The sequence below is a fragment of the Lepisosteus platostomus genome, chromosome 6 (assembly GCF_059453375.1).
Source record: "Lepisosteus platostomus isolate fLepPlt1 chromosome 6, fLepPlt1.hap1, whole genome shotgun sequence".
Taxonomy (NCBI): Eukaryota; Metazoa; Chordata; class Actinopteri; order Semionotiformes; family Lepisosteidae; genus Lepisosteus; species Lepisosteus platostomus.
The window spans coordinates 3,890,410-3,917,855 of record NC_142616.1 but is presented as its reverse complement, the minus strand read 5'-3'; the positions used below and the strand labels follow the sequence as shown (position 1 = coordinate 3,917,855).

The following is a 27,446-nucleotide window of genomic DNA, read 5'->3' as shown; positions in this document are numbered from 1 at the left end:
CTCTCTATCTTCTCTCCCCTCTCTCTCCTTTCTCCCCTCTCTATCTTCTCACCCCTCTCTCTCCTCTCTCCTCTCTCTCCTCACTCCCCTCTCTATCTTCTCGCCCCTCTAACTCCTCTCTCCCCTCTCTATCTTCTCACCCCTCTCTCTCCTCTCACCCCTCTCTATCTTCTCGCCCCTCTCTATATTCTCGTCCCTCTCTCTCATCTCTCCCCTCAATCACCTCTCTCTCCTCTCTCCCCTCTCTATCTTCTCGCCCTTCTCTATCTTCTCACCCCTATCTCTCCTCTTTCTCCTCTCTATCTTCTCTCTCTTCTCTCCCCTCTCTCTCCTCTCGCCCCTCTCTATCTTCTCGCCCTTCTCTATCTTCTTGCCCCTCTCTCTCCTCACTTCCCTCTCTATCTTCTCACCCCTCTCTCTCCTCTCACCAGCTCTCTATCTTCTCACCCCTCTCTCTCCTCTCCCCTCTCTCCTCTCGCCCGTCTCTATCTTCTCGCCCCTCTCTCTCCTCTCTCCATCTCTATCTTCTCTCCCCTATCTACTCGCCCCTCTCATCTTCTCACCCCTCTCAATCTTCTCTCCCCTCTCTCCTCTCGCTCTTCTCTCTCCTCTCGCCCATCTCTATCTTCTCTCCCCTCTCTCTCCTCTCAACCCTCTCTCTCCTCTCTCCCCTCTCTCTCCTCTCGCCCCTCTCTATCTTTTTGCCCTTCTCTATGTTCTCACCCCTCTCTCTCCTCTTTCTCCTCTCTATCTTCTCTCCACTCTCTCCCCTCTCTCTCCTCTCTCCCCTCTCTATCTTCTCGCCCTTCTCTATCTTCTCGCTTCTCTCTCTCCTCTCTCCCCGCTCTATATTCTCGCCCCTCTCATCTTCTCACCCCTCTTAATCGTCTCTCCCCTCTCCCTCCTCTCAACTCTCTCTCTCCTCTCTCCCCTCTCTCTCCTCTCGCCCCTCTCTATCTTCTCGCCCCTCTCTATCTTCTTGCCCCTCTCTCTCCTCTCTCCATCTCTATCTTCTCTCCCATCTCTATCTACTCGCCCCTCTCATCTTCTCACCCCTCTCAATCTTCTCTCCACTCTCTCTCTTCTCAACACTCTCTCTCCTCTCTACCCTCTCTCTCCTCTCACCCCTCTCTATCTTCTCTCCTCTCTCTCTCCTCTTGCCCCTCTCTCTTTTCACCCCTCTCTCTCCTCTCGCCCCTCTCTATCTTCTCTCCCTTCTCTCTCCTCTCTCTCCTCTCTATCTTCTCTCCCCTCTCTCTCCTCTCGCACCTCTCTCTCCTCTCTCCGCTCTCTATCTTCTCTTCCCTCTCTCCTCTCGCTCTTCTCTCTCCTCTCTCCCCTCTCTATCTTCTCTCCCCTCTCTCTCCTCTCAACCCTCTCTCTCCTCTCTCCCCTCTATCTCCTCTCGCCCCTCTCTATCTTTTTGCCCATCTCTATCTTCTCTCCCCTCTCTCCTCCACTCTCTCCTCTCTCTCCTCTCTCCCCTCTCTATCTTCTCGCCCTTCTCTATCTTCTCGCCCCTCTCTCTCTTCTCTCTCCTCTCTCCCCTCTCATCTTCTCACCCCTCTCAATCGTCTCTCCCCTCTCTCTCCTCTCAACTCTCTCTCTGCTCTCTCCCCTCTCTCTCCTCTCGCCCCTCTCTATCATCTCGCCCCTCTCATCTTCTCACCCCTCTCAATCTTCTCTCCCCTCTCTCTCCTCTCTATCTTATCGCCCATCTCAATCTTCTCGTCCCTTATCCCTCTCTCTCCTCTCTCCTCTCTCTCTCTTCTTGCCCCTCTCTCTTCTCACCCCTCTCTTTTCTCTCTCCGCTCTCTATCTTCTCTCCCCTCTCTCCTCTCGCCCTTCTCTCTCCTTTCGCCCCTCTCTATCTTCTCTCCCCTCTCTCTCCTTTCTCCCCTCTCTATCTTCTCACCCCTCTCTCTCCTCTCTCCTCTCTCTCCTCTCTCCCCTCTCTATCTTCTCGCCCCTCTAACTCCTCTCTCCCCTCTCTATCTTCTCACCCCTCTCTCTCCTCTCACCCCTCTCTATCTTCTCGCCCCTCTCTATATTCTCGTCCCTCTCTCTCATCTCTCCCCTCAATCACCTCTCTCTCCTCTCTCCCCTCTCTATCTTCTCGCCCTTCTCTATCTTCTCACCCCTCTCTCTCCTCTTTCTCCTCTCTATCTTCTCTCTCTTCTCTCCCCTCTCTCTCCTCTCGCCCCTCTCTATCTTCTCGCCCTTCTCTATCTTCTTGCCCCTCTCTCTCCTCACTTCCCTCTCTATCTTCTCACCCCTCTCTCTCCTCTCACCAGCTCTCTATCTTCTCACCCCTCTCTCTCCTCTCCCCTCTCTCCTCTCGCCCGTCTCTATCTTCTCGCCCCTCTCTCTCCTCTCTCCATCTCTATCTTCTCTCCCCTATCTACTCGCCCCTCTCATCTTCTCACCCCTCTCAATCTTCTCTCCACTCTCTCTCCTCTGTACCCTCTCTCTCCTCTCTACACTCTCTCTCCTCTCGCCCCTCTCTCTCTTCTCGCCCATCTCTATCTTTTCGTCCCTCTCTCTTCTCTCCTCTCTCCCCTCTCTATCTTCTCGCCCCTCTCTATCTTTTCGCCCCACTCTATCTTCTCGTCCCTCATCCCTCTCTCCTCTCTCCTCTCTCTCTCCTCTCGCCCCTTTCTTTTTTCACCCCTCTCTCTCCTCTCGCCTGTCTCTATCTTCTCTCCCTTCTCTCTCCTCTCTCTCCTCTCTATCTTCTCACCCGTCTCTCTCCTCTCGCACCTCTCTCTCCTCTCTCCGCTCTCTATCTTCTCTCCCCTCTCTCCTCTCGCTCTTCTCTCTCCTCTCGCCCCTCTCTATCTTCTCTCCCCTCTCTTTCCTCTCAACCCTCTCTCTCCTCTCTCCCCTCTCTCTCCCCTCGCCCCTCTTTATCTTTTTGCCCATCTCTATCTTCTCACCCCTCTCTCTCCTCTTTCTCCTCTCTATCTTCTCTCCCCTCTCTCCTCCTCTCTCTTATCTCTCTCCTCTCTCCCCTCTCTATCTTCTCGCCCTTCTCTATCTTCTCGCCCCTCTCTCTCTTCTCTCTCCTCTCTCCCCTCTAATCTTCTCACCCCTCTCAATCGTCTCTCCCCTCTCTCTCCTCTCAACTCTCTCTCTCCTCTCTCCCCTCTCTCTCCTCTCGCCCCTCTCTATCTTCTCGCCGCTCTCATCTTCTCACCCCTCTCAATCTCCTCTACCCTCTCTCTCCTCTCGCCCCTCTCTATCTTCTCGCCCTACTCTATCTTCTCGTCCCTCTCTCTCCTCTCTCCTCTCGCCCCTCTCTATCTTCTCGCCCTTCTCTATCTTCTTACCCCTCTCTCTCCTCACTTCCCTCTCTATCTTCTCACCCCTCTCTATCTTCTCTCCCCTCTCTCTCCTCTCAACCCTCTCTCTCCTCTCGCCCCTCTCTATCTTTTCTCCCCTCTCTATCTTCTCTCCCCTCTCTCTCCACTCAACCCTCTCTCTCCTCTCTCCCCTCTCTCTCCTTTCGGCCCTCTCTATCTTATTGCCCTTCTCTATCTTCTCTCCCCTCTCTCTCCTCTTTCTTCTCTCTATCTTCTCTCCCCTCTCTCCCCTCTCTCTCCTCTCTCCCCTCTCTCTCCTTTCGCCCCTCTCTATCTTTTTGCCCTTCTCTATCTTCTCACCCCTCTCTCTCCTCTTTCTCCTCTCAATCGTCTCTCCCCTCTCTCTCCTCTCAACTCTCTTTCTCCTCTCTCCCCACTCTATCTTCTCTCCCCTCTCTATCTACTCGCCCCTCTCTTTCCTCTCACCCCTCTCTATCTTCTCACCCCTCTCTCTCCTCTCTCTTCTCTGTCTCCTCTCGCACCTCTCTCCTCTCAGCCCTCTCTATTTTCTCACCCCTCTCTCCTCTTTCTCCTCTCTATCTTCTCGCCCCTCTCTCCCCTCTCTTTCCTCTCACCCCTCTCTATCTTCTCGTCCCTCTCTCTCCTCTCTCCTCTCTCCCCTCTCTATGTTCTCTCCCCTTTCTCCTCTCGCCCCTCTCTATCTTCTCACCCCTCTCTCTCCTCTCTCCTCTCTCTCTCCTCTCGCAACTCTCTCCTCTCACCCCTCTCTATTTTATCACCCCTCTCGCTGCTCTTTCTCCTCTCTATCTTCTCTCCCCTATCTCCCCTTTCTCTCCTCTCACCCCTCTCTATCTTCTCGCCCCTCTCTCTACTCTCTCCTCTCTCCCCTCTCTATCTTCTCGCCTCTCTAACTCCAATCTCCCCTCTCTATCTTCTCAACCCTCTCTCTCCTCTCACCCCTCTCTATCTTCTCGCCCCTCTCTATATTCTCGTCCCTCTCTATCCTCTCTCCCCTCAATCTCCTCTCTCTCCTCTCTACACTCTCTCTCCTCTCTACCCTCTCTCTCCTCTCTATCTTCTCGCCCCTTTCTATCTTCTCGTCCCTCATCCCTCTCTCTCCTCTCTCCTCTCTCTCTCCTCTCGCCCCTCTCTCTTCTCACCCCTCTCTCTCCTCTTTCTCCTCTCTATCTTCTCTTCCCTCTCTCCCCTCTCTCTCCTCTCGCCCCTCTCTATCTTCTCGCCCTTCTCTATCTTCTTGCCCCTCTCTCTCCTCTCTTCCCTCTCTATCTTCTCACCCCTCTCTCTCCTCTCACCAGCTCTCTATATTCTCGCCCCTCTCTCTCCTCTCCCCTCTCTCCTCTTGCCCCTCTCTCTCCTCTCGCCCCTCTCTCTTCTCACCCCTCTCTCTCCTCTTTCTCCTCTCTATCTTCTCTTCCCTCTCTCCCCTCTCTCTCCTCTCGCCCCTCTCTATCTTCTCGCCCTTCTCTATCTTCTTGCCCCTCTCTCTCCTCTCTTCCCTCTCTATCTTCTCACCCCTCTCTCTCCTCTCACCAGCTCTCTATCTTCTCTCCCCTCTCTATCTACTCGCCCCTCTCATCTTCTCACCCCTCTCAATCTTCTCTCCACTCTCTCTCCTCTCTACCCTCTCTCTCCTCTCTCCCCTCTTTATCTTCTCACTCCTCTCTATCAGTGTCCAGTCAGTGTCTGTATTCACTTTTCTCTCTCTCTCTCTCTGTGTGTTTCTTGCGAGACTGAGGGAGTGAGTGGGCGGAGCTTCGGTGGGTTTGATCGTGTGGCGGTGTTTTCTTCACTGGGTTTGTGTTTTTCTGTCTTTTTTGGGGAAAAGCGGGGTTTATTTTCTCATCATGGCCGGTTCTGGAGGCCCTGATCCTCCAGACCTCTCCTTTGAGAAACTAACTCATCGCCATGGTGTGAAAATCTCCCCTGCAGAGTTCTGTCCGCTTGAGAGGTGCGTTCTTGCGGTCGGGGAGGTCGTGGGCTGCAGGAACATCAGGTCCGCTTCCCGCATGAGTGGAGGTATAGTCATTTTCTTGCAGTCTACCGATTTGGCAAACACCCTGGTGGAGAAGGGAGTTGTCCTGGACGGCACCTTCACCCCGGTACTGCCTCTCGCGGCCCCGGCTCGAAAGATCACCCTCTCCAACGTGCCTCCGTTCATGAGGAACGAGCTGCTGGAGAGGGAACTGTCCCGATACGGACAGGTGGTCTCTCCGATCAGGAGGGTCCCTCTGGGCTGCAGGGCACCGCAGCTGAAGCACGTCGTCTCTTTCCTGAGACGGGTCTACGTCAACCTTAAAAAAACCCACGGAAGAGATCAATGTGGCCCTTAAATTTCGTCTTGACAGCTGCGACTATGTTGTATTCGTGACTTCGGAATCGATGAAGTGCTTTAGGTGCGGGAGCGAGGGGCATGTGGTGAAGAACTGCCCGGAGGTGGAGGAAGAGACAGGCAGGGAGCCTCAGCCCCAGGGCGCACAGGAGGCTAGCCGACAGCGTCAGGCAGCGGGGAGCGGAGCAGCGCAGGGAGGCAGCGGGGAGTCAGAGCCCACGGCCGGGGTGCAGGAGAGGAGATCGCTGGAGGGAGCAGGTGAGCCCGAGCCGGTGGCGTCCCAATCAGGAGAGCAGATAGTAAAGAGTGGACCACCGCAGCCCTCAGAAGAGCAGGGAGCCCCCCACACCGGAGAGCAAGAGATGAGCACTGGCGGAGAGATGAGCGCTGCTCAGGAGAGTCAGGGAGAGAGAGAGCAGGTAGTGACACCGACAGGGGAAAATGCGTCTCAAGCGCCAGCGAAAATTGTAGACACGGTGTGGGGAGGAAATGAGTTATCATCTGAAAAAATAGATGATGGTTTTAAGACGCCGCGGAGAAAGCGCACGAAAAAATCTGTGCAGAGTGCGGTGCAGAAGAAGCGCAGCACAGAGAGCTCGGTGGAGGGCGGCTCTGTCGCCGGCCCGGGGGCCGCGAGTGACTCCGACACCGGGAGAGTGAAGACGCGCTGGAGTGTCCTCGCCGCCACCGCCGCCGCCGCCCGGAGCTCCTCGGAGTCCGGGAGCGACGACGAGGGCGGCTTCACCGACTTCTCTCTCGCCTCGGGCTCCTCGGCCCGGCGGAGCTGCAGAGGAGGCTACAGTTTCCAGAGCAGCAGGGAGTTCTTAGAGAAGACTAAAGGTAAGAGGGGAACTGTGGTCGAGGACTTTTTTCCTGACACCGAGCTCTTTGTCCTCTCCGCGACGCGCCATCTGAAGAGGGCTCGGGTGCGAATGACTTCAGCGATCAGGAGAGATGGCGCCTGAAGAGCCTTTTAGGTAAGATCAAGGCAGGACCGCGGAATGCACCTCAGCACGAATGAGTCCTGTCCCTCACGTCACATCACTATCCATCTGCGTGCTACATGTCTGTTCGTGTTTTATGTTTTTTCTTTTTTTCTTTTCCGCAAACATGGGCGACATTAGGATAGGGAGTTTGAACACCAATGGGTGCAGGAGGGCTTTGAAGCGAGCTGCGGTGTTGGAGATTATCAAAGAAAAGAACCTGCAGGTGACTTTCCTGCAGGAGACCCACACCGACAGCTCCACATCATCACCTGGCTGCGGGAGTGGCAGGGGGACATCGTGTACAGTCACGGGTCCCCTGTGAGCGTGGGGGTCGCGGTGCTGTTCTCTGTGGGGTTCAAGCCCCTCTCTATCGCCGTCCAGGAGGTGGTGAAGGGTCGCCTGCTACTCGTGCGAGTAGTTATCGGAAAGAAAACCTTTGTTTTTATTAACGTTTACGCACCCACCGACGGCGGAGAGAGGGTCACCCTCTTCAGGGAGCTTGAGACTGCACTGGCGACCTGCCAGCCTGAAGAGCTGGTCTTCCTGAGGGGGGATTTCAACTGCACAGAGAGCAGCACACTGGACAGGAATCACGCAGAGCCACATGGCCCGTCGGCCAGGGAGCTGCGCAGGATCCTCGTCAAGTCTGACCTCACTGACATCTGGAGGAGATGTCATGGGGACACGAGGCAGTACACCTGGGCCCAGGTCAGGGGGAATACCCTCTCTCTGGCCAGGCTAGACCGACTTTACTGCCGTAAACATCATTACAGCATCGTCAAGCAGTGCTCTATCTGTCCAGTGGGCCTGTCGGACCACTGTCTCACTGTCTGCACAGTCGCTGTGCCATCAGTGAGGTCCCGCAGTGCCTACTGGCACTTTAATACCCAGCTGCTTGACGATGCTCACTTCTGCGACTGCCTCGTGTTCTTCTGGCAGCAGTGGAGGAGTCAGAAAGCCCACTTTGTCACCCTGAGGCAGTGGTGGGATATTGGCAAGGTGCAGATTCGCCAGTTCTGCCAGCAGTACACTGGAAGTGTCACGAGATGTATCTGTGAGTCCATGAAGGCTCTGGAGAGAGACATTCTGGAGCTCCACCAGGCTCTGGAGTGTCGTGCATACAGGAGGCTAATTGATGACCTCCACACCCAAAAAGAATCACTCATTGGCCTTCTGGACACAAAAGTACAAGGAGCTCTAATAAATTCTAGGGTTCAGAGTGCATCACAGGTAGACGCCCCGACTCGCTATTTCTTCGGCCTAGAGAAGAAACCGGGCCAGAGCCGGCAGATCCACTGCCTGCGCTCGGAGACAGGGCAGGAGCTGCACGAGGCCGGGCAGATCCAGGAGAGGACCGTGCAGTTCTATAAAGCGCTCTTCTCCAGTGAGGACTCGGTCCGCACACGCAGGTTCCTTGAAGACCTTCCACAGGTCCCCGAAGAGGAGAGGGCAGGGCTGGAGAAGCCTCTCTCCCTGGAAGAGCTCTCCACCGCACTCAGTGGCTTGAGCAATGGCAAGACCCCTGGTCTCGATGGCCTGCCAGCCGAATTCTATCGTGCCTTCTGGGCTGTGTTGGGTCCTGACCTGCTCGATGTATATTTGGAAAGTCTGGAGCAGGGGGATCTGCCACTGAGTTGCAGGAGAGCTGTTGTCACCCTGCTGCCCAAGAAAGGGGACCTGTGTGACATTAAGAACTGGAGACCTGTTGCCCTGCTGTGTGTGGATTATAAAATCCTGTCCAAGGCTCTGGCCAACAGGCTGAAGGTGGTGCTGGGGTCTGTGGTGCACTCCGACCAATCGTACTGCGTGCCCGGAAGGTCAATCTTTGATAACATATTTCTGATTCGAGATATTTTGGCCACCTCCAGACTATTGGGTTTAGATACTGGTCTCATTTCGTTAGACCAGGAAAAGGCCTTTGGTAGGGTTGAACATCAGTATTGGTGGAGGACCATGAGGTCCTTCGGGTTCAGCCCCGTCTTTGTTGCCATGATTCAGGTGCTGTACAGTGACATCTTCAGTGTGCTAAAGGTCAACGGAGGGCTGAGTGCTCCGTTTCCAGTGTGGAGGGGAATCAGGCAGGGCTGTGCACTCTCAGGAATGCTCTACTCCCTTGCCATTGAGCCTCTGCTACATCAGCTGCGCTGGGTCATCAGGGGCCTGTCCATCCCGGGCTGCCCCGATTCCACTGTCAAGATCTCGGCGTACGCTGATGACATCATGGTCGTGGTCGGAGGAGAACAGGATGTCAGGGCGCTACAGACAACTTTGAGTGATTTCCAGCGGCTATCATCAGCCAAAGTAAACTCGGCCAAGAGTCGCGCCCTACTCCTGGGGGAGTAGAGCGAGATGGGTCCCCCAGTCTTGCCGGAGAGACTCAGCTGGACCAGAGGGGGACTCAAATACCTGGGGGTGCACCTGGGGGACAAGGCCAGCGTGAAAAAGAACTGGGAGGGGCTCCTCAAAAAAGTGAAAGGTCGTCTGGACTCCTGGCGCTGGCTGCTCCCCCAGATCTCCTACAGAGGCCGGGTTCTGATTGTCAACACCCTGGTGGCTTCGATGTTGTGGCATCGCCTGGTGTGTCTGGAGCCACAAGCCGGACTGGTCGAGGAGCTGCAGGCCACGCTCCTCGACTTCTTCTGGGACGGACTGCACTGGCTGCGGAGGGGCGTCCTCTATCTGCCCAGAGAGGACGGAGGGCAAGGACTCATCGACATCCAGAGCCGGGTGGATGCCTTTCGCTTGCAGGCAGTGCAGAAGCTGCTGTTCGGCCCGGCCTCGCTGTCCTGGAAGGAGCTGACCTTCACCCTGCTGCGTCGAGCAGGACATCTCGGGCTCGACTGTGTGCTCTTCCTGATGGACACCAGCAGGGTTGACCTGTCTCCACTGCCGCCTTTCCAGCGCAGTCTCCTGGAGGCCTGGCGGCATCTGTGCGTGCAGAGGGAAGAGGAGCGGCCCAGTCTATACTGGACACTCAGGGAACCATTAATACACAATCTACGAATGGACATAGAACCGGGCCGCTCCTTGGACTTTACCAGCAGACTGGTCCACGCCAACGTCACACAGCTTCACCACCTGCTGGACGTGGATCAGGGCTGCTGGCGCAGCGTGGAGTGGGCGTGTGACGCGCTGGGACTACACTCGCGGCGGTGTGTAGACAGGTTTCTTAGTCAGCTTCGCTCTGTTCTGCCTCTCGAGGAGATGCTGTTGGTCCAGGGTCTGTTTGAGGACCATCGCCTTCCAACCACACAGCCTCCTTTCCCTGGTCTGCTAGTGTCTCCTGCGCTCAGTCCCAGACCGACGGGATCTCTCCTTGAGCCCTAAACTCGTTTGTGTCGGTTCTGGACCCGGGGGTGTCTTACGCCTGTCCTTTCTGCGCTCAGAGGGAGACGGTGTTCCACTGCTACAGCGCCTGCCCCCGCCTGTCGCCCATGTTTGCCGTACTGATCCAGCTCTTCACCAACCTTGGCCTGGTCTTCAATGACATTATTTTCGTGTTTGGGGTGGGTCGTACAAAAAAACGGAAAACTCAGACCCTCCTCGCCAATTTTCTCCTGGGCCAGGCCAAACTCACCATCTACAAGACTCGGAAAAATAAGATCTCTCGTTCCGGGTCTGTAGACTTTTGTTTTATAAATCTCATAATGACCTTGGAACGTTTGAAAAGCTTTGGTGTTTTGGAAATGTCCTGTGCAGGACTGTAAATAATGAAAGAGTTTTATTCCAATTATGATTTTATTTATTTACTCAGTGCAGTGTTAATGTACTGGAGTGTCCAATCAGTGTGTCTGTATACACTGTATACACGCTGCTACAGGTATCCAGTGTTCTGTAGTGTCCTGTGATATCTCTCCTCTTTCCACACTCCCTCTCTCTTCTTTCTCTCTTTCCACACTCCCTCTCTCCTCTTTCTCTCTTTCCACATTCCCTCTCTACTCCCTCTCTCCTCTTTCCTCTCTCTCCACACGGTAAGCAGCTTTACTGGTATTACTGCTGATTTGCAGTGTTGCCAAAGCATATACAATGAACACATCATAGTACATTTACATACAGCATATAGAGCATTACTGAGAGACAGGCTCACTGTTCCTCAGGCTGGGACAGGAGATCACACACTGTATTATTATTATTGAGAGACGGGCTCACTGTCTGTTCCTCAGGCTGGGACAGGAGATCACACACTGTATTATTATTATTGAGAGACAGGTTCACTGTTGCTCAGGCTGGGACAGGAGATCACACACTGTAGTATTATTATTGAGAGACGGGCTCACTGTCTGTTCCTCAGGCTGGGACAGGAGATCACATACTGTATTATTATTATTGAGAGACGGGCTCACTGTCTGTTCCTCAGGCTGGGACAGGAGATCACACACTGTAATATTATTATTGAGAGACGGGCTCACTGTCTGTTCCTCAGGCTGGGACAGGAGATCACACACTGTATTATTATTATTGAGAGACAGGCTCACTGTCTGTTCCTCAGGCTGGGACAGGAGATCACACACTGTAGTAGGGAGAAGCAACACCTTCCATCAAACTTTTTGACAGGTGCCACGCCCCCTTTTTCAACCAATGGGCGCCCGTTATGTGTTGGATGTCCCGCCCCCTTCTGAGCCAATGGTGTGTCGTTATGAGTTGTGATGTCCCGCCCCCGCCTTCCCGAGTGGTCCAGCGTCTCTGGGTCCAAATTTCCGCCTCCGCGGCCCCCTCTTGTCTGAAATATGTGCACACAAGTGCGTATTCGCATCAGAGGGTAGGCGATCGTGTCCGCCGTGGGTTTTAGTGCGCTGTATTATACCCCTAGGGGGTCTGGTGATCCCGGGGTGTGAGCCTGGGTCAGACTGGCTGTCCCATCGGCCGGCTTAGCCGAGCTCCGCAGAGAGCCAGGACGCCGGTGCCCGATATGGACGGGCAGGGGCAGGCCGACGTGGTGGACAGGGGAGAGAGACTACTCCGAGTTCAACGGTGGTCTCCGGGACATCTCCACATGGATAGTCACGTCGTCTAAATCCGCCGGGGCTGAGCCTCTGGAGGGGCTGAGCCTCTCCGAGGGGAGAGGAATTTCTTAAGCGGGACCTCCCAAGGTGCTCTCAAACGCGAGAAGACCGAACGTATCGTGCCGGCCAGCGACGTGGGGGCTGGGGCGGTAGAGAGGTTCAGCGGAACTATCAACACAAGAACGTGGAGGCGCCGCCCCACAGAAACACCTCCCGCTCCACTGGGGTCCTAACTGATCTCGTTTTTTTTTGTTATAAAATATACTTTATTCCGAAAAAAAAAACATCTCAGAAAGAAACATCTCACACATATTGATACTCCACGTAATAAAAACAACGGCGGAACGGCGGTGATTGTCCGTTATCAATCATTGCAAGTGTGGGCGGATTTGCGCTATTATGAGTGTCTCTCCAAACCCTTCCACTTGCCGTTAAACCATTAATCCCTGTACAGGGTCCATAGTCCTTTCCAGCGCTCCCTCGCCGTGGGGAAACTCCATTTGGCTACGTCGCGCTTCATCCTCCTCCTGAGGTCCGCCAGGATCCTCTCCTCCAGCTCCCTCGCTCCCCACTTGATGTTGTGCCGGATGAGATTGTTCCTTGCGTCCCACAGGCCTTTTTTTGTGAGGGACAGCAGCAGCCACATCAGGAACTGCGTCCCCTTGTCTACTCCGGTAGGTGCCAGCCCCAGCAGAACGTACTGGTAACTGAGCACCGCACCCATCCCCAGGAGTTGCATGGTGTTGTCCATTCTGCCCCACACCGCCTTGGCGAAGGAGCAGCTCCAGAACACGTGCTCCTGAGTCTCCTCGACGAAACACGTGTCCCGGGGGCAATGCGGGTTCCTGGAGATCGAGTGTCTGTAGAGGACCTCTCTGGTAGCCAGTCTCTTGTGTACGGCCATCCAGTTGAGGTCCTTCAGTTCGTTGTCCAGTTCTTTCGGCTGCGTTCTTTCCCAGACTTGTCTGGGAACTCGCAGCCTTTCGTCGGCGACCAGATGCCCCCTCACCTCTTTGTACAGAGCTCTGTGGTTGGTGCAGAGCTCTGGCTGTCTCGTGGACTCGTATCTCCTGCTCCACTTGACAGCGTGGGTGTAGAACTCCGGTCGCCTCTCTGCCTTGGGCCCAGTGTTTAACCACTGGACCAAGTGCCTCATCGGGATGGAGAGCCACAGCCTGACAAAGTACTGGTACTTGTGGCCATTGGGCTCCCGCAGCGCCCGACAGAGGTTGCAGAAGACGATGCAGTCGAGTTTCAGGGGGAAATGTGGGACATCTCGACCCCCTTCCTCGACCGGCTGACACATCCGGTTCCTTGTGATGCACTCGTACCTGCCGCCCCAGACGAAGACGAAGATCATCCCTTGCAGCACTCGTCTGAGTCTGGCCGGCAGCGGGTACACCACCGCCAGGTACACCAAAGCCGGCAGGACGTCTGCTTTCAACACCATCACTTTCCCCGTGTAGGACAGCGACCGCGTTTTCCACAGACCCAGCTTCACGTTCACCCTGGCGATCCTCTCGGTCCAGTTGTTTGTCTGGTTGTCCTGGCTCTGGAAGGAAACCCCCAGTATTTTGAGGGGCTCCGTGCAGATCTCGAGACCCTCCGGCGCCGTCGTCCTGTGCTTCCAGGGTCCGAAGAACTTCAGTTTGCTCTTTCGGCGGTTGAGCTTCGACCCCGAGGCTCTGGAGTATTGCTCCATGACCTGCAGGGCCCTCCTCAACCCCCTGTCCGACCTCAGGAACAGCGTCGTGTCGTCGGCGTACTGGGAGATCTTCAGGGTTTCCCCCGCGCCTCCCGGTATCTCCAGGCCGTCGATGACGGGGTCCCGTCTCACCGCCTCTGCTAGGGGCTCTGTGAAGAGAACATAGAGAAGGGGTGGAAGGGGGCAGCCCTGTCGTACTCCGGATTCCTGGGGAATGAAATCCCCCAGGTTTCCGTTCACGTTCACTCTGCTGCCCACGTCAGAGTACAGGATCTGAATCCAGCGGCTGAAACTCTCTCCGAAACCGAAGCGTTCCAGCACCCTGAACAGATAGCTGTGGTTCACTCTGTCGAAGGCTTTCTCCTGGTCCAGGCTGACCACCATCATGGGCACGTTCCGGTCCTCGGCCCAGGCGATGGCGTCTCTGGTCAGCTGGAGGTTCCAGCTGACGGATCGCCCCTCCACCCCGCACGTCTGGTCGCTGTGGATGATGTGGGGGAGGGCGGTTCTCAGTCTGCCGGTCAGGAGCTTGGACAGGATCTTTACGTCCACGCAGAGCATCGTGATCGGCCTCCAGTTTTTGAGGTCGGCGGCGTCTCCTCCCTTGAAGAGCAGGGAGATGACGCCCTCCCTCATGGTGTCTCCGAGTTTCCCCCAGCGGAAGATCTCCTGCGCCACTTCCACCTGATCTGCCGCCAGGGTGTCCCAGAAGCAGGTGTAGAATTCCTTGGGGAGTCCGTCCGGCCCCGGCACCTTGCCATTCTCCACGGACAAGAGCGCCGCCTTCAGCTCCGTCTGCTTTTCTGAAAAGAGCTCCGTGTAGAAAGCGGTGGCCGCCTCTACTTTGTCGCTCTCGTCCAGCACTTCCTCTCCATCTCCCCGTCTCAGGCTGTGGATCACCCTCTTTTTCTGGGCTCCCCGGACCTGATTGAAGAAATAGGAGGAACAGGTTTCATTATTTTCATAATGCTCCCTCTGTGCTTTGACCAGGAAAGCCTTGGCTTTCTCCGTGTGCAGTCTGCGGAGCCTCTCCTTCAGGTCCCGTGCCCGGGCTGAATTGAAGGCTCCTCCCCCGTTAGCCGAGCTGTACTCCTCCTCGAGTTGCCTCTGGAGTCGTGCAGCTTCCTTCCTCTCCCTGGCCGCCTTCCGTCTGCAGTACGTCTGCGCCAGGGTTCGGGTCCTGTCCTTCACCGACTCCCACCATTCCACCACGGAGCTGTAGCCGTCTCTCAGGTCGGCCCAGCTCGCGTAGTCTTTCCGGAACAGTGCCCTGAAGTCGTCTTCCTCCAGTATCTCCCGGTTCAGCTTCCAGTACCCACGACCGAATGCCGGCAGGCTGGTGTTAGCCACCACCGTCAAGCGCTCGTGGTGGGAATACCACGCCGGGGACACCGTCGCCGACTCCAGGGAGCAGGTCGTGTGCACGAAGATGTAGTCCAGGCGGCTGCACACTCCCCGGGAGTTCTTCCAGGTCGGTCCGGCGTCGTTCGGGCGGCACCGTCTGAAGCCGTCTACAAGGGAGAACTGCTTGAGTAGCGACTCCAGCTCTGCCGAGCTAGCGTCGCTCCCCTTCTCCCGGTCGACATTGACCTTCCACCTGTCTGTTAGTGGTGCAGCAGCTGGCCAGGTCAGCAAACACTTCCTTCCGGATAGAGGGTTCCGTCGGAGCATAGACGTTAATCGCTCTCAACTTCTGCCCCCTCCAGTCGATGTCTGCGACCAGGATCCGGCCCTGCACCACCGAGAAGGAGGAAACCAGCGTCATCTCTGGGTTTCCGAGGAGGATTCCCACTCCGGAAGAGTGGACCCCTCCTACGCTCCAGCATGATTCTCCCTTCGTCCATTCCCTGGTGAATGTCAGCTTGTCGCCTTCATCCTTCAGGTGGACCTCCTGTAAGAAACAAACTGAGAAATGACTTTGAGGCCAGATCATGAAAGACTCCCCGTCTTTTCACCGGGTCTCTCAGCCCTCTCACGTTAGTTGTTAGAAAGGTAAGTTTCACAGTCATGATTGAACAAGTGAAAGTTAAACCTCCTCTCTTTGTACTTATAGTGGAAAACTTGGGAGTCTACATCTGGGCACTGTTTAGCCTAGATGTAACTCCTCTCGTTCGGGTCCTGGGGGGAATATGCTGGGCTCCCTCCAGGTCTCGCTGGGGACTGAAAAGTAAACATGCTGGACAGGTCCAGCCCTACCATCAGTCCCGGCTCCAGGGCGGCTTCAAAGTAATCCTCGTCTTCCTCGAGGATACTCTCCGCCACTGCTTCGGGAAGGCTTTTTTCTTCCCTTTCTCCAGGAGTTTCAGGGACCTCCAGTTGCTCCTGGGCCTAAGGGGAGGGGGTTCCGACTTCCTGGGCTGCCTCTTCCTGTTGCTCTTCTAACCCCAGTTCTCCCACACGGCTAGTGAGCGATCTCCGGCCTCCGTCCCACCAGACGACTCCCTTAAGGGCTGGAGAACAGTCTAGGGTGATCTCTGAACTGGCCTCATCACTCTGCTCTCCTCCCCACTGAGAGCTGGTGTGTGGGGGGCGTTCTGGCGCACTATGGCTGCCGTCGCATCATCCAGGTGGGGCTGCACACTGGTGGGGGTGGAGGGGATCCCCATTACCTGTGAAGCGCTTTGAGTGGAGTGTCCAGAAAAGTGCTATGTAAGTGTGAGGAATTATGATTATTAAACCGTCCCAAGTTTTCACTCCAATGTGGGTGACCAGGTGCGGGTGTCCAGAATCAAGGGAGTGTTGGAGAAGGGGTATGAGCAGACCCTCACGGATGAAACCGTCACTGTCCAAGAGCGGACCCCCGGTTTCCAGACCCTCTTACAAACTGCAGGGCCACGCCGCTGACGACACGCAGGGCCCCTTGACGCAGGGGAGGTGTGTCCGAGGCAAACTGTCCAAGGGAGTCCGAGGTGAATCCATGAGTGTAGCAATAGTCCAAGACCGGGTGATCCATCCTGACAGACGAACAGAGTTACAAGCCGGAGCGGGATCTGGCGGAGGGTCGGGGGAATAAAAGGGGGTCACGGGGCCAGACGCTCCCTCATCCCGGACCCAGAAGATCAGGACACCGTGATGAAGCCTGTGCCGCTGAGTCGCTCCTGGACTTCCGGGTGTCCATCTTCCACAGCTGAGCCCAGACTGGCAGGAACGCCTGGCTTGTATAGCAGGGGGGGCAGGAACCGGAGGCAGGTGCAGGAGATCAACACTAAACTAGGAAGGGCTGGAGCCTCCTTAAGAGGAGGGGCTTACGAGCGTGACAGGTGTTTGTATTAAGGATTCCATTTGCTTGTGGTTCTCTTCCTAAAAGAGGGAACTTGCTTGTGTTTTAGGATGCCTTTGTTGTAAAAGACTTGAGGACAAAATCTTGGCTTTTCTCAGGAGTACAGCCCTGAGATTCCAATTGGTTGTGACCAGACGACCCTGAAAACGTCACACTGAACACCAGTGAATCTCAGCTGCTGGAGATACAGGAGGGACTTACTGTATCCAGACTGATTAACTTCTCAGAGGTGTTGACAAGAAAGTGGGTTTCCATCACAGCACAGGAGTACTGCTTTACACAAACAGTGGTGGGGGTGTGAAACAGGTTCCACAACCCCTTAGAGTAACATGAGATGAGATGGTCAGACTAATGAGTTTCTAGTAATTATCAGACACGCGGGGTGTTGTCACTCCCTGTGGACGGAAGGAGAGCTGCTGCACACAGAGATCAGGGGCTCGCTGTTGCGCTGGGTGGATGGAGATCACAATCACACCCACATGACACTGCCCTGTCCATCTGCTCCTCCAGCGTCTCTCGGGGGAGAGATGGGCTCGTGACTCTCTGCAGCGCTCCGCAGGTCTGTGCGGCTCACAGGGGGGTCACTGCGCAGGTGAAGCACGAAGCCCTGGACGTACCCTGCTGGCCCACACGCTGCAGGGCAGAGCCAGACAGCAGGCTGGGCTCACTGGCCTGGAGAGAGAGACACAGCAGGCTGGACTGCTCGCAGTAAGAGCTCACACCCGGACAGTGAAATCCTCTGCACCATGTGGAGCTGTGACACCCCTCTGTCAAAACACAGCTGGAGGAGATCCTGGAGCCAAATAACTCCCAACGATTAAACAGCTGGATGGGCCAGCTGGCCTCCTCTTGTCTGTCACCATCATGCTCTGATCTTCTCATGCTGTGTGAGCGAGTAAGTATTTTATTGTTTTGATTATTGGGAACACAAACAACTGGATTGACTTCACCTGAGCAGCTACTGACATCGACGTTTATTAAAAAAGCTTCTTTCTGTCAGTCCAAAATGACACAGTAAGTCACATCTCTTACAACCCCACACCTTCCCCAAACAACAACCACCAAAGCCGTTTCATAACTGCAGTTCTAAACCACACCCCCTAACAACCCTAACCACACCCCCTAACAACCACACCCCCTAATAATCACACCCCTGCAGCTCTGTGCAGATCCAGGAAGTGAAACTCAGAGATCAGTTTCGTTTTACTAGAAACAGCCTCACTGCAGCTCCTTCTCTACTGCTCCTCTCTGTGCAGTTTCTACTTGTCAGACAAATGGCAGAAGGCAGTATTTCAGTTTCTCAGGACCAGTTCAGCTGCTCAGTGTGTCTGGATTTGCTGAAGGATCCAGTGGCTCTGCTCTGTGGACACAGTTACTGTATGGGCTGTATTAAGAACTGCTGGGATCAGGAAGATCAGACTGGGATCTACAGCTGCCCCCAGTGCAGACAGACCTTCACCCCAAGACCTGATCTTCACAGAAACACCATCCTGGCTGAAGTGGTGGAGAAACTGAAGGAGACTCCTGCTCACAGTCCTGCTGGCCCTGGAGATGTGCTGTGTGATTTCTGCACTGGGAGACAGAGGGGAGCTGTGAAATCCTGTCTGGTGTGTCTGGCCTCTTACTGTCAGACTCACCTCCAGCCTCACTATGAATCTCCTGCTTTCAAGAGACACAAGCTGGTTGAGGCCACAGGACAACTGCAGGAGAAGATCTGCTCCACTCATGACAAACCGTTGGAGGTCTATTGCCGTACTGACCAGAAGTGTGTTTGTTATCTTTGTGTAATGGATGAACACAGAGGCCATGATACTGTTTCAGTTGCAGCAGGAAGGACAGAGAAACAGGTGAGGACTTTGAGACTGTAATTAAGCTCTCAAGTACAAGATGAAAAAAGGACATATACAGTAGTATATGTGGTGCTCTAAGTGATCTCTGGACTGTATTTACTGTATCTGTAATGCTGGATCTCCACTGCTGAGTCCTGCTCATGTACTCAGCTGTGATCCACACTGTTGTGTCTCTGAAGTGTCTCCTCTTCTTCTGTCTGTTGTTCATTATCTCCTCCTCCTCTCCTTCACTGTTTCCCTCTTTACTGTCCTCATGAAGCACCAGTGAAGCTCTACAACTGCACACAGCACACTCAACACCTCTAGAACAGACTGCACCCTCATTAATGCACAGCACTCTCAACACCTCTAGAACAGACTGCACCCTCATTAATAAAGTCCTGCTTTAATTTCACCATAACTGTATGATCAATAATAATAAACTATATTTTTATTTGGCACCTTTAAAAGTGGCAAAGCAATTTACAGCACAAAAAATGCGCAGTGAGAGGAGAAAGTAGAAGGGGGTTTGGAAAAACAGCAGAAAAGCAAAGGGGCAGAAACAGACCCAGTTAAATTAAAGCTCTTAATGAATAGAAGATTGGGAGTCTGGATTAGAAAGAGCTCAGGGAAGGTGACTCTATGATATCCACAGGGATAGAATTCCAGAGCTCTGGGCTGCAGCAGGAGAAGCCCTGTCACCCAGAGTGCTGGCTTGGGGGACAGACAGGAGACCAGAATTAGAAGAGTGAAGGTTGTGAGGTGGGGAGTAGGATGATAGTAACTCTGACAGGTACTGAGGTGTCGAGCCATGCAGAGACTTTTAGGGGATCATGAGGACTTTGAAGTCGACATGAAACCTGATAGGAAGCCAGTTCAGGGACTCCAGGAGAGGAGTAACGTAATCACTTGCACTAGACCTAATCAGGATTCTGGCTGCCAAATTCTGGACATACTGAAGTTTGTTCAGTGTGGGTTTAGATACCCCAGCGTGTTGAGTGTTACACTAGTCAATATGAGTAAAGATGAAAGAGTTGACCAGCTTTCAGCAACAGTTAGCTATAACATAGGACACAACCTGGTGGTATTTCTGTGGTGGAAGAATGATGTTTTGACAATTTGTTGAATATGTCATCCTGGATCAGATATCGCCCCCAAGTTATTCAATTTTGACTGTGACTCCAGTACAGTGTCATCCACAGATAAGGATACTGCATTGGTGTGCCAAGAAGCATGACTTCTGTCTTGTAGAAGTTTAAATGAAGGAAATTGTGAGTCATCCATGTGTTTATGTCAGAGCAGAGACATGTCAGTGTCAACCCCTGAGGAAGACCAGACTTAATGAGTCCAATTTCAGAGCTACAATCGCTGAGAGAGACAGAGTGAAAGTGATCAGTGAGGTAAGACTGGAACCATTGAAGAGCAGTGTCAGAAACTCCAAACACAGTCTCAAGACAAGAAAGTGAGAGGTCATGGCTGACAGTTTCGAAAGCAGCACTGAGCTCAGTAAGAATGAGGACAGACAGAGAACGAGAATCAGAAGCCGTTAGAAGGTCGTTAGTGACTTTGACCAGGGCACTTTCTGTGCTGTGAGGTTGTCTGAAACCATATTGGAGTTCAAAGAGGATGATTTAACTGAAATCTAACAGCACACTGTAAACTTTCTGCATGGAAAGGTAATGAAAGGGTATGAAAGTTGGAGAGAGGGTGAAAGTTGTTCAGGCTGTCCAGAGCCATGATTCTCTTTCTCACACAGGGGTAACAGCAGCAGCTGTGAAGCCACTGGTACCACATCAGTGCTCAAGGATTCATTTATTATACTGAGGACTATGGGGCAGAAAGCAGAGAAACAGGATTGAAATAAAGTGCTGGGAAGGGGAACTAATAGGCAGGTGGTGGATCTCAGACACATAAACCACTTAACTGTGGTATAAAACCTTCACCTGCTTTATTAAATACAAGACTCACGCTGGGCTCTGCTGGAGTCAATCTGGCACAGAACATGTTTCCTTTTGTCCTCTGAAATGATCTGAATTTTCCCAGAAGCAGACAGGATGTGAGATGTGGTCGGACACAGGGTCTGCCTGGTCCAGAACCTCATCCAGCGGTCAAGCACGTCAGCCACAGGGTCTCCTCTGACCACTCAGAGAAACTAGTGGCAACAAGGCTCATCAGCACTGCTGTAGTCCTCTGTTTTGAGATGCCGAGAGCAGTCAGGACACTAGTTTATATTGAGATGAATGAAATCTGAAATCTCTAGATTATGAAGGAACAAGTAATAGGTTTATTCTTCTTCAGGTGTGAGAAGGCTCCACGGCCGAAACGTTGTGTTTTCTTTCTTCTTTATTTCAGTATGGAATAAACCTATTGCTTGTTCCTTTGCAGCCTACGCATGCTGATGCAGCTCCCCAACGGAACTATCTCTAGATGATGTTTTATATATCATTTGAAACACAATTATCTTCTTTTTACATTTCACCTCACATACAGATGTGCAGACCCAGGTGTCAGGTGTCTGCTGCGCTGCACACGCTGCCGGTGTAGATTAGACATGAAACAGGAGCATGTCAGACAGGACCAGGAAACACATCTCATGTGGATAAGACATCAGGGATACAGAGTGTGGATTTCCCAGGGTGACTCTAAGGGGTGTCTTTGTAATGTGATTCTCTCACTGCAGAAATGTCCTGTGTCTCTGTTTCTCCACAGAAGCAGCTGGGGGAGACACAGACACAAACTCAGCAGAGACTGCAGGAGAGAGAGAAGGAGCTGCAGGAGCTGAAACAGGCTGTGGAGTCACTCAGAGTGGGTATTTAGCAGAGGAGTGGACACACAGACACACATTTCCACAGGTGGACACTGGACAGTACCCTTTGGAAACACAGCATACAGCATAATGTAGTTTGAGTGTTTTCCTGTGTAATAATCCACTGTGTGTCTCCTCCCTCAGAGCTCTGCACGCACAGCAGTACAGGACACTGACAGGATCTTTACTGAGCTGATCCGCTCCATTGAGAGAACACGCTCTGAGGTTACAGAGCTGATCAGAGCTCAAGAGAGGGCTGCAGTGAGTCAGGCTGAAGGACTTCTAGAGCGACTGGAGAAGGAGATCACTGAGCTGAAGAGGAGAGACTCTGAGCTGAACCAGCTCTCACACACAGAGGATCAAATCCATTTCCTCCAGGTAACATCACTGCTCTGTGACTCTGCAGTACAGAAGGGTGTCTCTCACACAGAGCTGCTCCTGGCTTCTCCCCAGGAATGTGTGTTGTGTTTGACTGGAAACTCCTCTTTCTCTTCCCGATTCAGAATTTCCAGTCTGTCTGTGTCCCTCCTGGAGCTGGAGACTCACCCAGCATCCCTGTCCGTCCACACTTCTCTCCTGAGGCAGTGAGGAGAGTTGTCTCTGGACTGAAAGAGCGACTGGAGGATCTCTGCAAGAAGGAATCAAGAAAGATTTCCACAACAGGTTAGTAGAGAAACACACTGATGTCTTTCTGGACAGCTTATATATTTCCTGTTTCTCTCTTATATTGTCAATGGATTTTTTGTGCAGTGACTGTATTTATCAGAGCAGCTTATCAGTCAATGATTCAAATTCTAGGTGAAATGTCTTAAAATCTCCAGTCTCACAAATCTTTATGACAGTAAATGAGTTGTTATATTGTGCTGTATATAGTTTAACAGGAACGTTTTAATAGGGGCTAAAGTCCCAGTCCAGTAGAACATGTTATTCCTGATACTCTGTTACTGCAGCCCTGATGAGACATTTCTCTGTGTGTCTCCCCAGTGATTGAAGTCTACAGTCTGCTGACTCCAGAGCCCTGGTCCAGAGCAGAGCTTTTACACTGTGAGTCTTTTTTCACAACACTTCCCCTCTGAAATATACCTGGAGCTCAAACACACAGCAGGAACAGTGATACAGAAACTGATACACACTCTGACACACACACTGATTCACTCTCTGATACATGCTGATACACGTCTGAATTCAGAAAGTCAAGCTTGCAGACAGTCACTCTGTGTGGATCAGAGACACACTGTGTCAAACACACAGATGGACACAGAAGTTCCAGTGGGTGTAGTTTATTTAAGAAAATGCACTTTACTACAACAATGTGCAGTGCATAGTGCTTACAGAGAATAGAATTCTGACAACAACAACTCTTCTACAGAATTTAAATCGTCTCAAAAAGAGTGATTGTCCATGATCAATCATTCTATTTTGCAAGTGGTCAGTGAGGCTGGTTCACACAATAAGCCTCCTGGGTGTTACCACTGGCTGCAGTCCTGGCTTTGAAACTGCGATTGTCCATTTTTCAACAGGAGCACCAAGGAACAGTTTTTCTGGGTTTTCTTCAGCCCTCAGTACTGTCCAGTGCTCTTTTGCTCTGATGAAACAGTTCAGCAGTTCAGGAGTTGTATAGAAACCAATGCTCTCAGGTAGCGGACGTGGGGCGACCTGGTGCTGGGCGGGTCTCAGGACATCCGAACGTCAATGGTGAGCGAAGGGGAATGAGAGACCTGGGCATATATATCCCCAGAGACAGAGACACCAGAAGGACAGCAAAGCACAAGGAACTGGGGACAGGACAGAGTAGGAGCGCCCTTTGGCTGCAGAGGGCATGACACCTCTCTGGTCACCAGCTCTGGTGCACAGTCATCCAGCTGAGGGCCTTCAGCTTGTTGTCTAGTCGTCTGGGTTGAGTCTTTACCCAGGTCTCCCATGGGATCGTCAGCCCCTCCCCAGTGACCTGTAGGATCATCTGTCTCTCCCTGGTGACTAGTTCCTCCTTCCTCTTCCTTGTATAGTTGTATAGTGCCTTTTGTTGGTGCAGAGCTCTGGCTGTCTCATGGCCTCATACCTCCTAGTAGGTCTCCGGTCAGTTTTCTGCTTTAGGACTAGTGTTTGACACCGGATCAGATGCTTCATTGGGAAGGAGAACCACAGCCTGACAAAGTACTGAGAATTGTGACTGATGGGGTCCAGCCCCTAGTGACAGAGGTTGCAGAAGAAGATGCAGTGGAGTTTCAGGGTGATATTCGGCACATCTCTCCCCCTTCCCCACTGTTGATGATGTGGGGCAGGGCGGTCCTCAGTCTAATGGCCAGTAGCTTGGACACGATCTGGATTTATGAATAACTGGAATATTCTGGAGCAGAGCCAGTCTCACAATAATGATGATAATAATAACCTCAAACGCTTTTAGACTACAGTCTGCAGACATCAAATACACTTGAATTGGGAATTACACAGTAAAATGCAGGAGAGGTATAAGTTGAAGGGGGAAGAAACAGTATTTCTGTGTATTTTGCGCAGATGAATGTGAAGAGATAGGGGAATGACAGACAAAAAGAAAAAGAATTCAGGACGACACACAACCCGTTACACAGTTTGTTCATTGCTGGCTTGCTGTTTACTGGGACCAACAGTAACAGGAAGCCAACAGCAGGTATAAGTCATCGTAAATGTATTCTGTTCAGTGTTGAAAGAGTGAGCAAACACTCTGTACAGGACATGTTTCTGCAGTTTCACATCAAGAAGAACAGATGTTTGGAAAGCTGTGTCAATTCTACTTGTCACAGAAATGGTAAAAATGACACACGTTTAAGATCAAGATCTCTTTATTTGCCATATACAATCTCTTGCATTAGGAATTCATCTTTTCACATACAGGACCCCAGCTTGCTCTCCATGAGACACAGACACACAGACAGAGAGAAGCTTGGGGTCACAGTACAGCCTGTTTTCCTCAGAGCAGCTCAGACATGTCAGAGTCAGGTGCTCATGGTTAGTTTAAGAGGGGTATTTACTGGGGCTGTAGGGCTCCTCTTACTGGCCAGGGGTTATAACTTTGGGGTCTTTCTCTTCAGCCCAGCTGGTGTTCTCACATGGTCCTGGTCATTAAGAGACCCAGTGGTGTGTTTCACTAAGAATGACACTGGATTGTCAATATTATTTCACTAGTCCCACCAGAGTGAGTGTGTATTGGGGTGTTTGCCTGTGATATTGGGGACCTCGTTTCAAACAGGAGTGATCTAGAGGGTGTCTGTGTTTCCAGACTGATAGACTCTCCTGTGGAGTAAGTCAGTGTTTGACACTGTGTCCTGTTCTACACAGAATAAGTGTGAAATATCAGTGGAAGATGTTGTCATGATGGCTTCAGAGTTGCAGTGTCCAGAAGAGGGCGACCTCTCTCATCACTGAAATAAAGGCGCTCTGAGCCCAGAAATGAATTCAGGTATTAATAATAATTGCTTACACTTATATAGCACTTTACAGGTAAAGGGGACTCCCCTCCACCACCACCAGTGTGTAGCCCCACCTGGATGATGCAACTGCAGCCATAGTGTGCCAGAACACTCCCCACACATCAGCTCTCATTGGGAAGGAGAGCAGAGTGATGAAGCCAGTTCAGAGAGGGGGGTTATTAGGAGGCCATGATGGGTAAAAGCCTGGGGGAAATTTGGCCAGGACACCAGGGTTACACCCCTACTCTTTTCAAGAAACACCCTGGGATTTTTAATGACCACACAGGACCTTGGTTTTAAGTCTCATCCACAGGACAGCGCCTGTTTACAGTATCATGTCCCCATCGCTATACTGGGGAATTAGGACCCACATAGACTGCAGGGTGAGCACCCCCTGTTGGCCCCACTCACACCTCTTCCAGCAGCAGCCTTAGTTTTTTCCAGGAGGTCTCCCATCCAGGTTCTGACCAGGTTCACACCTGCTGAGCTGCAGTGGGCTGCCAGTTGTGAGTTGCAGAGTGATATGGCTGCTGGTGTTTTTATAAATTCATGTAGGTGACTGTGTCAGCCTTTCTAGGCTCCAGGAGTAAAAAAATAAGAGCTGATAAGAATGTCTTTGATCTTCACTAGATTGACAGGCAGACAGGCAAAGGGGAGTATTTACTCAGTATTAAGTATTAAGAGTTTACACTGAAGTATTAAGTATGAGGAGAGTATTAAGTCAGTATTCATTAGTCATCCGAATAAAGCTTCTTGAATCGATTAAAACCCCCATTCGCTCTGGGCATGTATAAGCCCCGCCCCCGGTTGTCAGTGGTCAGAGCTCACTGATTGACAGCTGGTGTCTCCTATCAGAGAGGCGGACAGTGAGCGCGAGCAGTCTGAAGTCAGTATGAGCGCCTCTGTTTCTCTCGTCTTTCTCTCTGGGTTTCTGGATGTGTTATTTCTGCTTTAAATTAAACACTTTGGATATTTCTTCGCATTTTCAAAGTAAGTGGGAAGGCTTTCTTATATTTCAGCAAGGTTTTGCTTTTCCCATTATATTTTTTTCTGTAAAAACTTGCATTATGCAGTCTTTGAATTCAGCACTTTTTTATTCTGCGTCGTCAGGAAAATGGTCTCAGAGAAGATGAACGAGCTGCTGAACTGGGATTTGAAATAAACCGGTTTAACAGACAGGCTGTCCAGTTTCCTACAGTATACAGGTCGTTGTGGTGGGTTGTGAAGTGTTTGAAAGCGAGTGGTCGGGCTGTAGTTTCTCCTGCAGTCCGGTCGGTCCTGTGTTTATTAATAATGTCGTTTTAAAAAAATTAAGTTTCATTGCTGTGAAAACAAGTGTTTATTGTTTGTATTTAGAGGATATTGGGATCACTCCCATGTGTAACACTAGTGAAACAGTGAAGAAGATGTCGTTTCTCTGGAAGGGAAGAGCAGTCATTAGTAACTGACTGGTGTTTCTCTCTCGGTGTGTTTGGGGACAAAGACATTTCACAGTCTGATGGAGTTGAGTTGGACTGTGATCGGCAGGAGCCTGTTGTGATGTTTGTGTTTTATTCCCCAGCTGCTGTGACTCTGGACCCTGATACAGCTCACTGTGAGCTCAGCCTGTCTGAGGATGGGAAGAGAGTGAGACTGGGACAGTGGAAGAGTCTCTCTGACAATCCTCACAGGTTTGATCAGACGCCCTGTGTCGTGAGCAGGGAGGCCTTCACCTCAGGGAGACACTACTGGGAGGTGGAGGTGAATGATGACTGGAGAATAGGAGTGACCAGAGAGTCTGCAGAGAGGAAAGGGTGGATCAGCTTATCTCCCCAGCAGGGTTACTGGTGTCTGTATTCTTACCAGTCTGATTTCTCTGCTCTCACTGCCCCTGAGACCCCTCTCCCCCTCAGTCTGCAGCCCAGGAAGCTGGGGGTGTGTGTGGATATTGAGGAGAGGAAGGTCTCCTTTTACACAGTGGAGTCCAGAGCTCATGTCTACACTTTCACTGACATGGTCTTCCCTCAGGGGGAGAAGATCTATCCTGTCTTCTGGACTGAGGATTCAGATAAAGCCCTTGAGCTGCTGCCTGCTGTCAGTGTGGAGATTAAACCCGTCACTGACTCATGAACACAGGCTGACTCTCTCCCAGCTCTCTGTCCACTGCTCACACTGGGAGACGGGTTTACTGACGGCCAGTGAGGTGAGGTCAGAAATACAGTAGTAATTTTAGAAATTATGATGTTGTGTTGTGTTTAAATGCGTTATATTAATTTTTTTTAAATTAAACGGGGAAAAATAACATGTATGAGAGAGGGAGATATACCTCGCTACAAGCCTGCTGTACTCCAGACTTGTAAATATCTCTGGAAACCCTGCTGTGTTTTTTTTCTAATTTTTGAGAAAATAAACTTTTAAAAATGAAATCCCGTGTGAGTCTCTCCTGCGCGCGCCGGTGACTGTGAAGCTGCCAGAACGGGGAGGGATCCGCTGACGTCACCACAGCCAGGAGGAATAGGGACTGTGACGCAGACAGGAAGTGGCTCAGGGTGGTTATGGGAGTTGTAGTTTATCACCAGCGCTGTGTCTGTGAGCAGCTCCAGCCAGTCTAATACCCGGCTCCCTTTAATACAGGGATACATGACTATATTCGGTATTTTATGTTCGTTTGGGGTTTATTTTTACTGTGGTGGTTTGTGAGAGACGTTTTATTTGATCTCTGATCGTGATCCAGGGAAA

General features: G+C 52.1%; 1 protein-coding gene across 1 annotated transcript; it reads left to right on the top strand.

Annotated features, from left to right (window-relative positions):
• The first annotated feature begins 17,793 nt into the window (after positions 1-17,793).
• On the top strand, positions 17,794-27,133 carry LOC148659650 (E3 ubiquitin-protein ligase TRIM39-like). Its single transcript, XM_088637495.1, has 6 exons — positions 17,794-18,494; positions 21,186-21,281; positions 21,427-21,660; positions 21,786-21,945; positions 22,267-22,326; positions 26,290-27,133. Exons 1-6 carry the CDS (start codon positions 17,922-17,924, stop codon positions 26,835-26,837), a joined length of 1,671 nt encoding a protein of 556 aa, XP_088493621.1. The 5' UTR covers positions 17,794-17,921; the 3' UTR covers positions 26,838-27,133.
• Positions 27,134-27,446: the final 313 nt, after the last annotated feature.

What these genes read in the sequence shown, in the direction of transcription:
- LOC148659650 (XM_088637495.1), top strand. Translation starts at nt 17,922, where the DNA reads ATGGCAGAAGGCAGTATTTCAGTTTCTCAGGACCAGTTCAGCTGCTCA. An exon ending in ATCAAATCCATTTCCTCCAG is followed by an intron (nt 21,661 to 21,785) that starts GTAACATCACTG and finishes TTCCCGATTCAG; the next exon opens with AATTTCCAGTCTGTCTGTGT. An exon ending in CAGAGCAGAGCTTTTACACT is followed by an intron (nt 22,327 to 26,289) that starts GTGAGTCTTTTT and finishes TTTATTCCCCAG; the next exon opens with CTGCTGTGACTCTGGACCCT.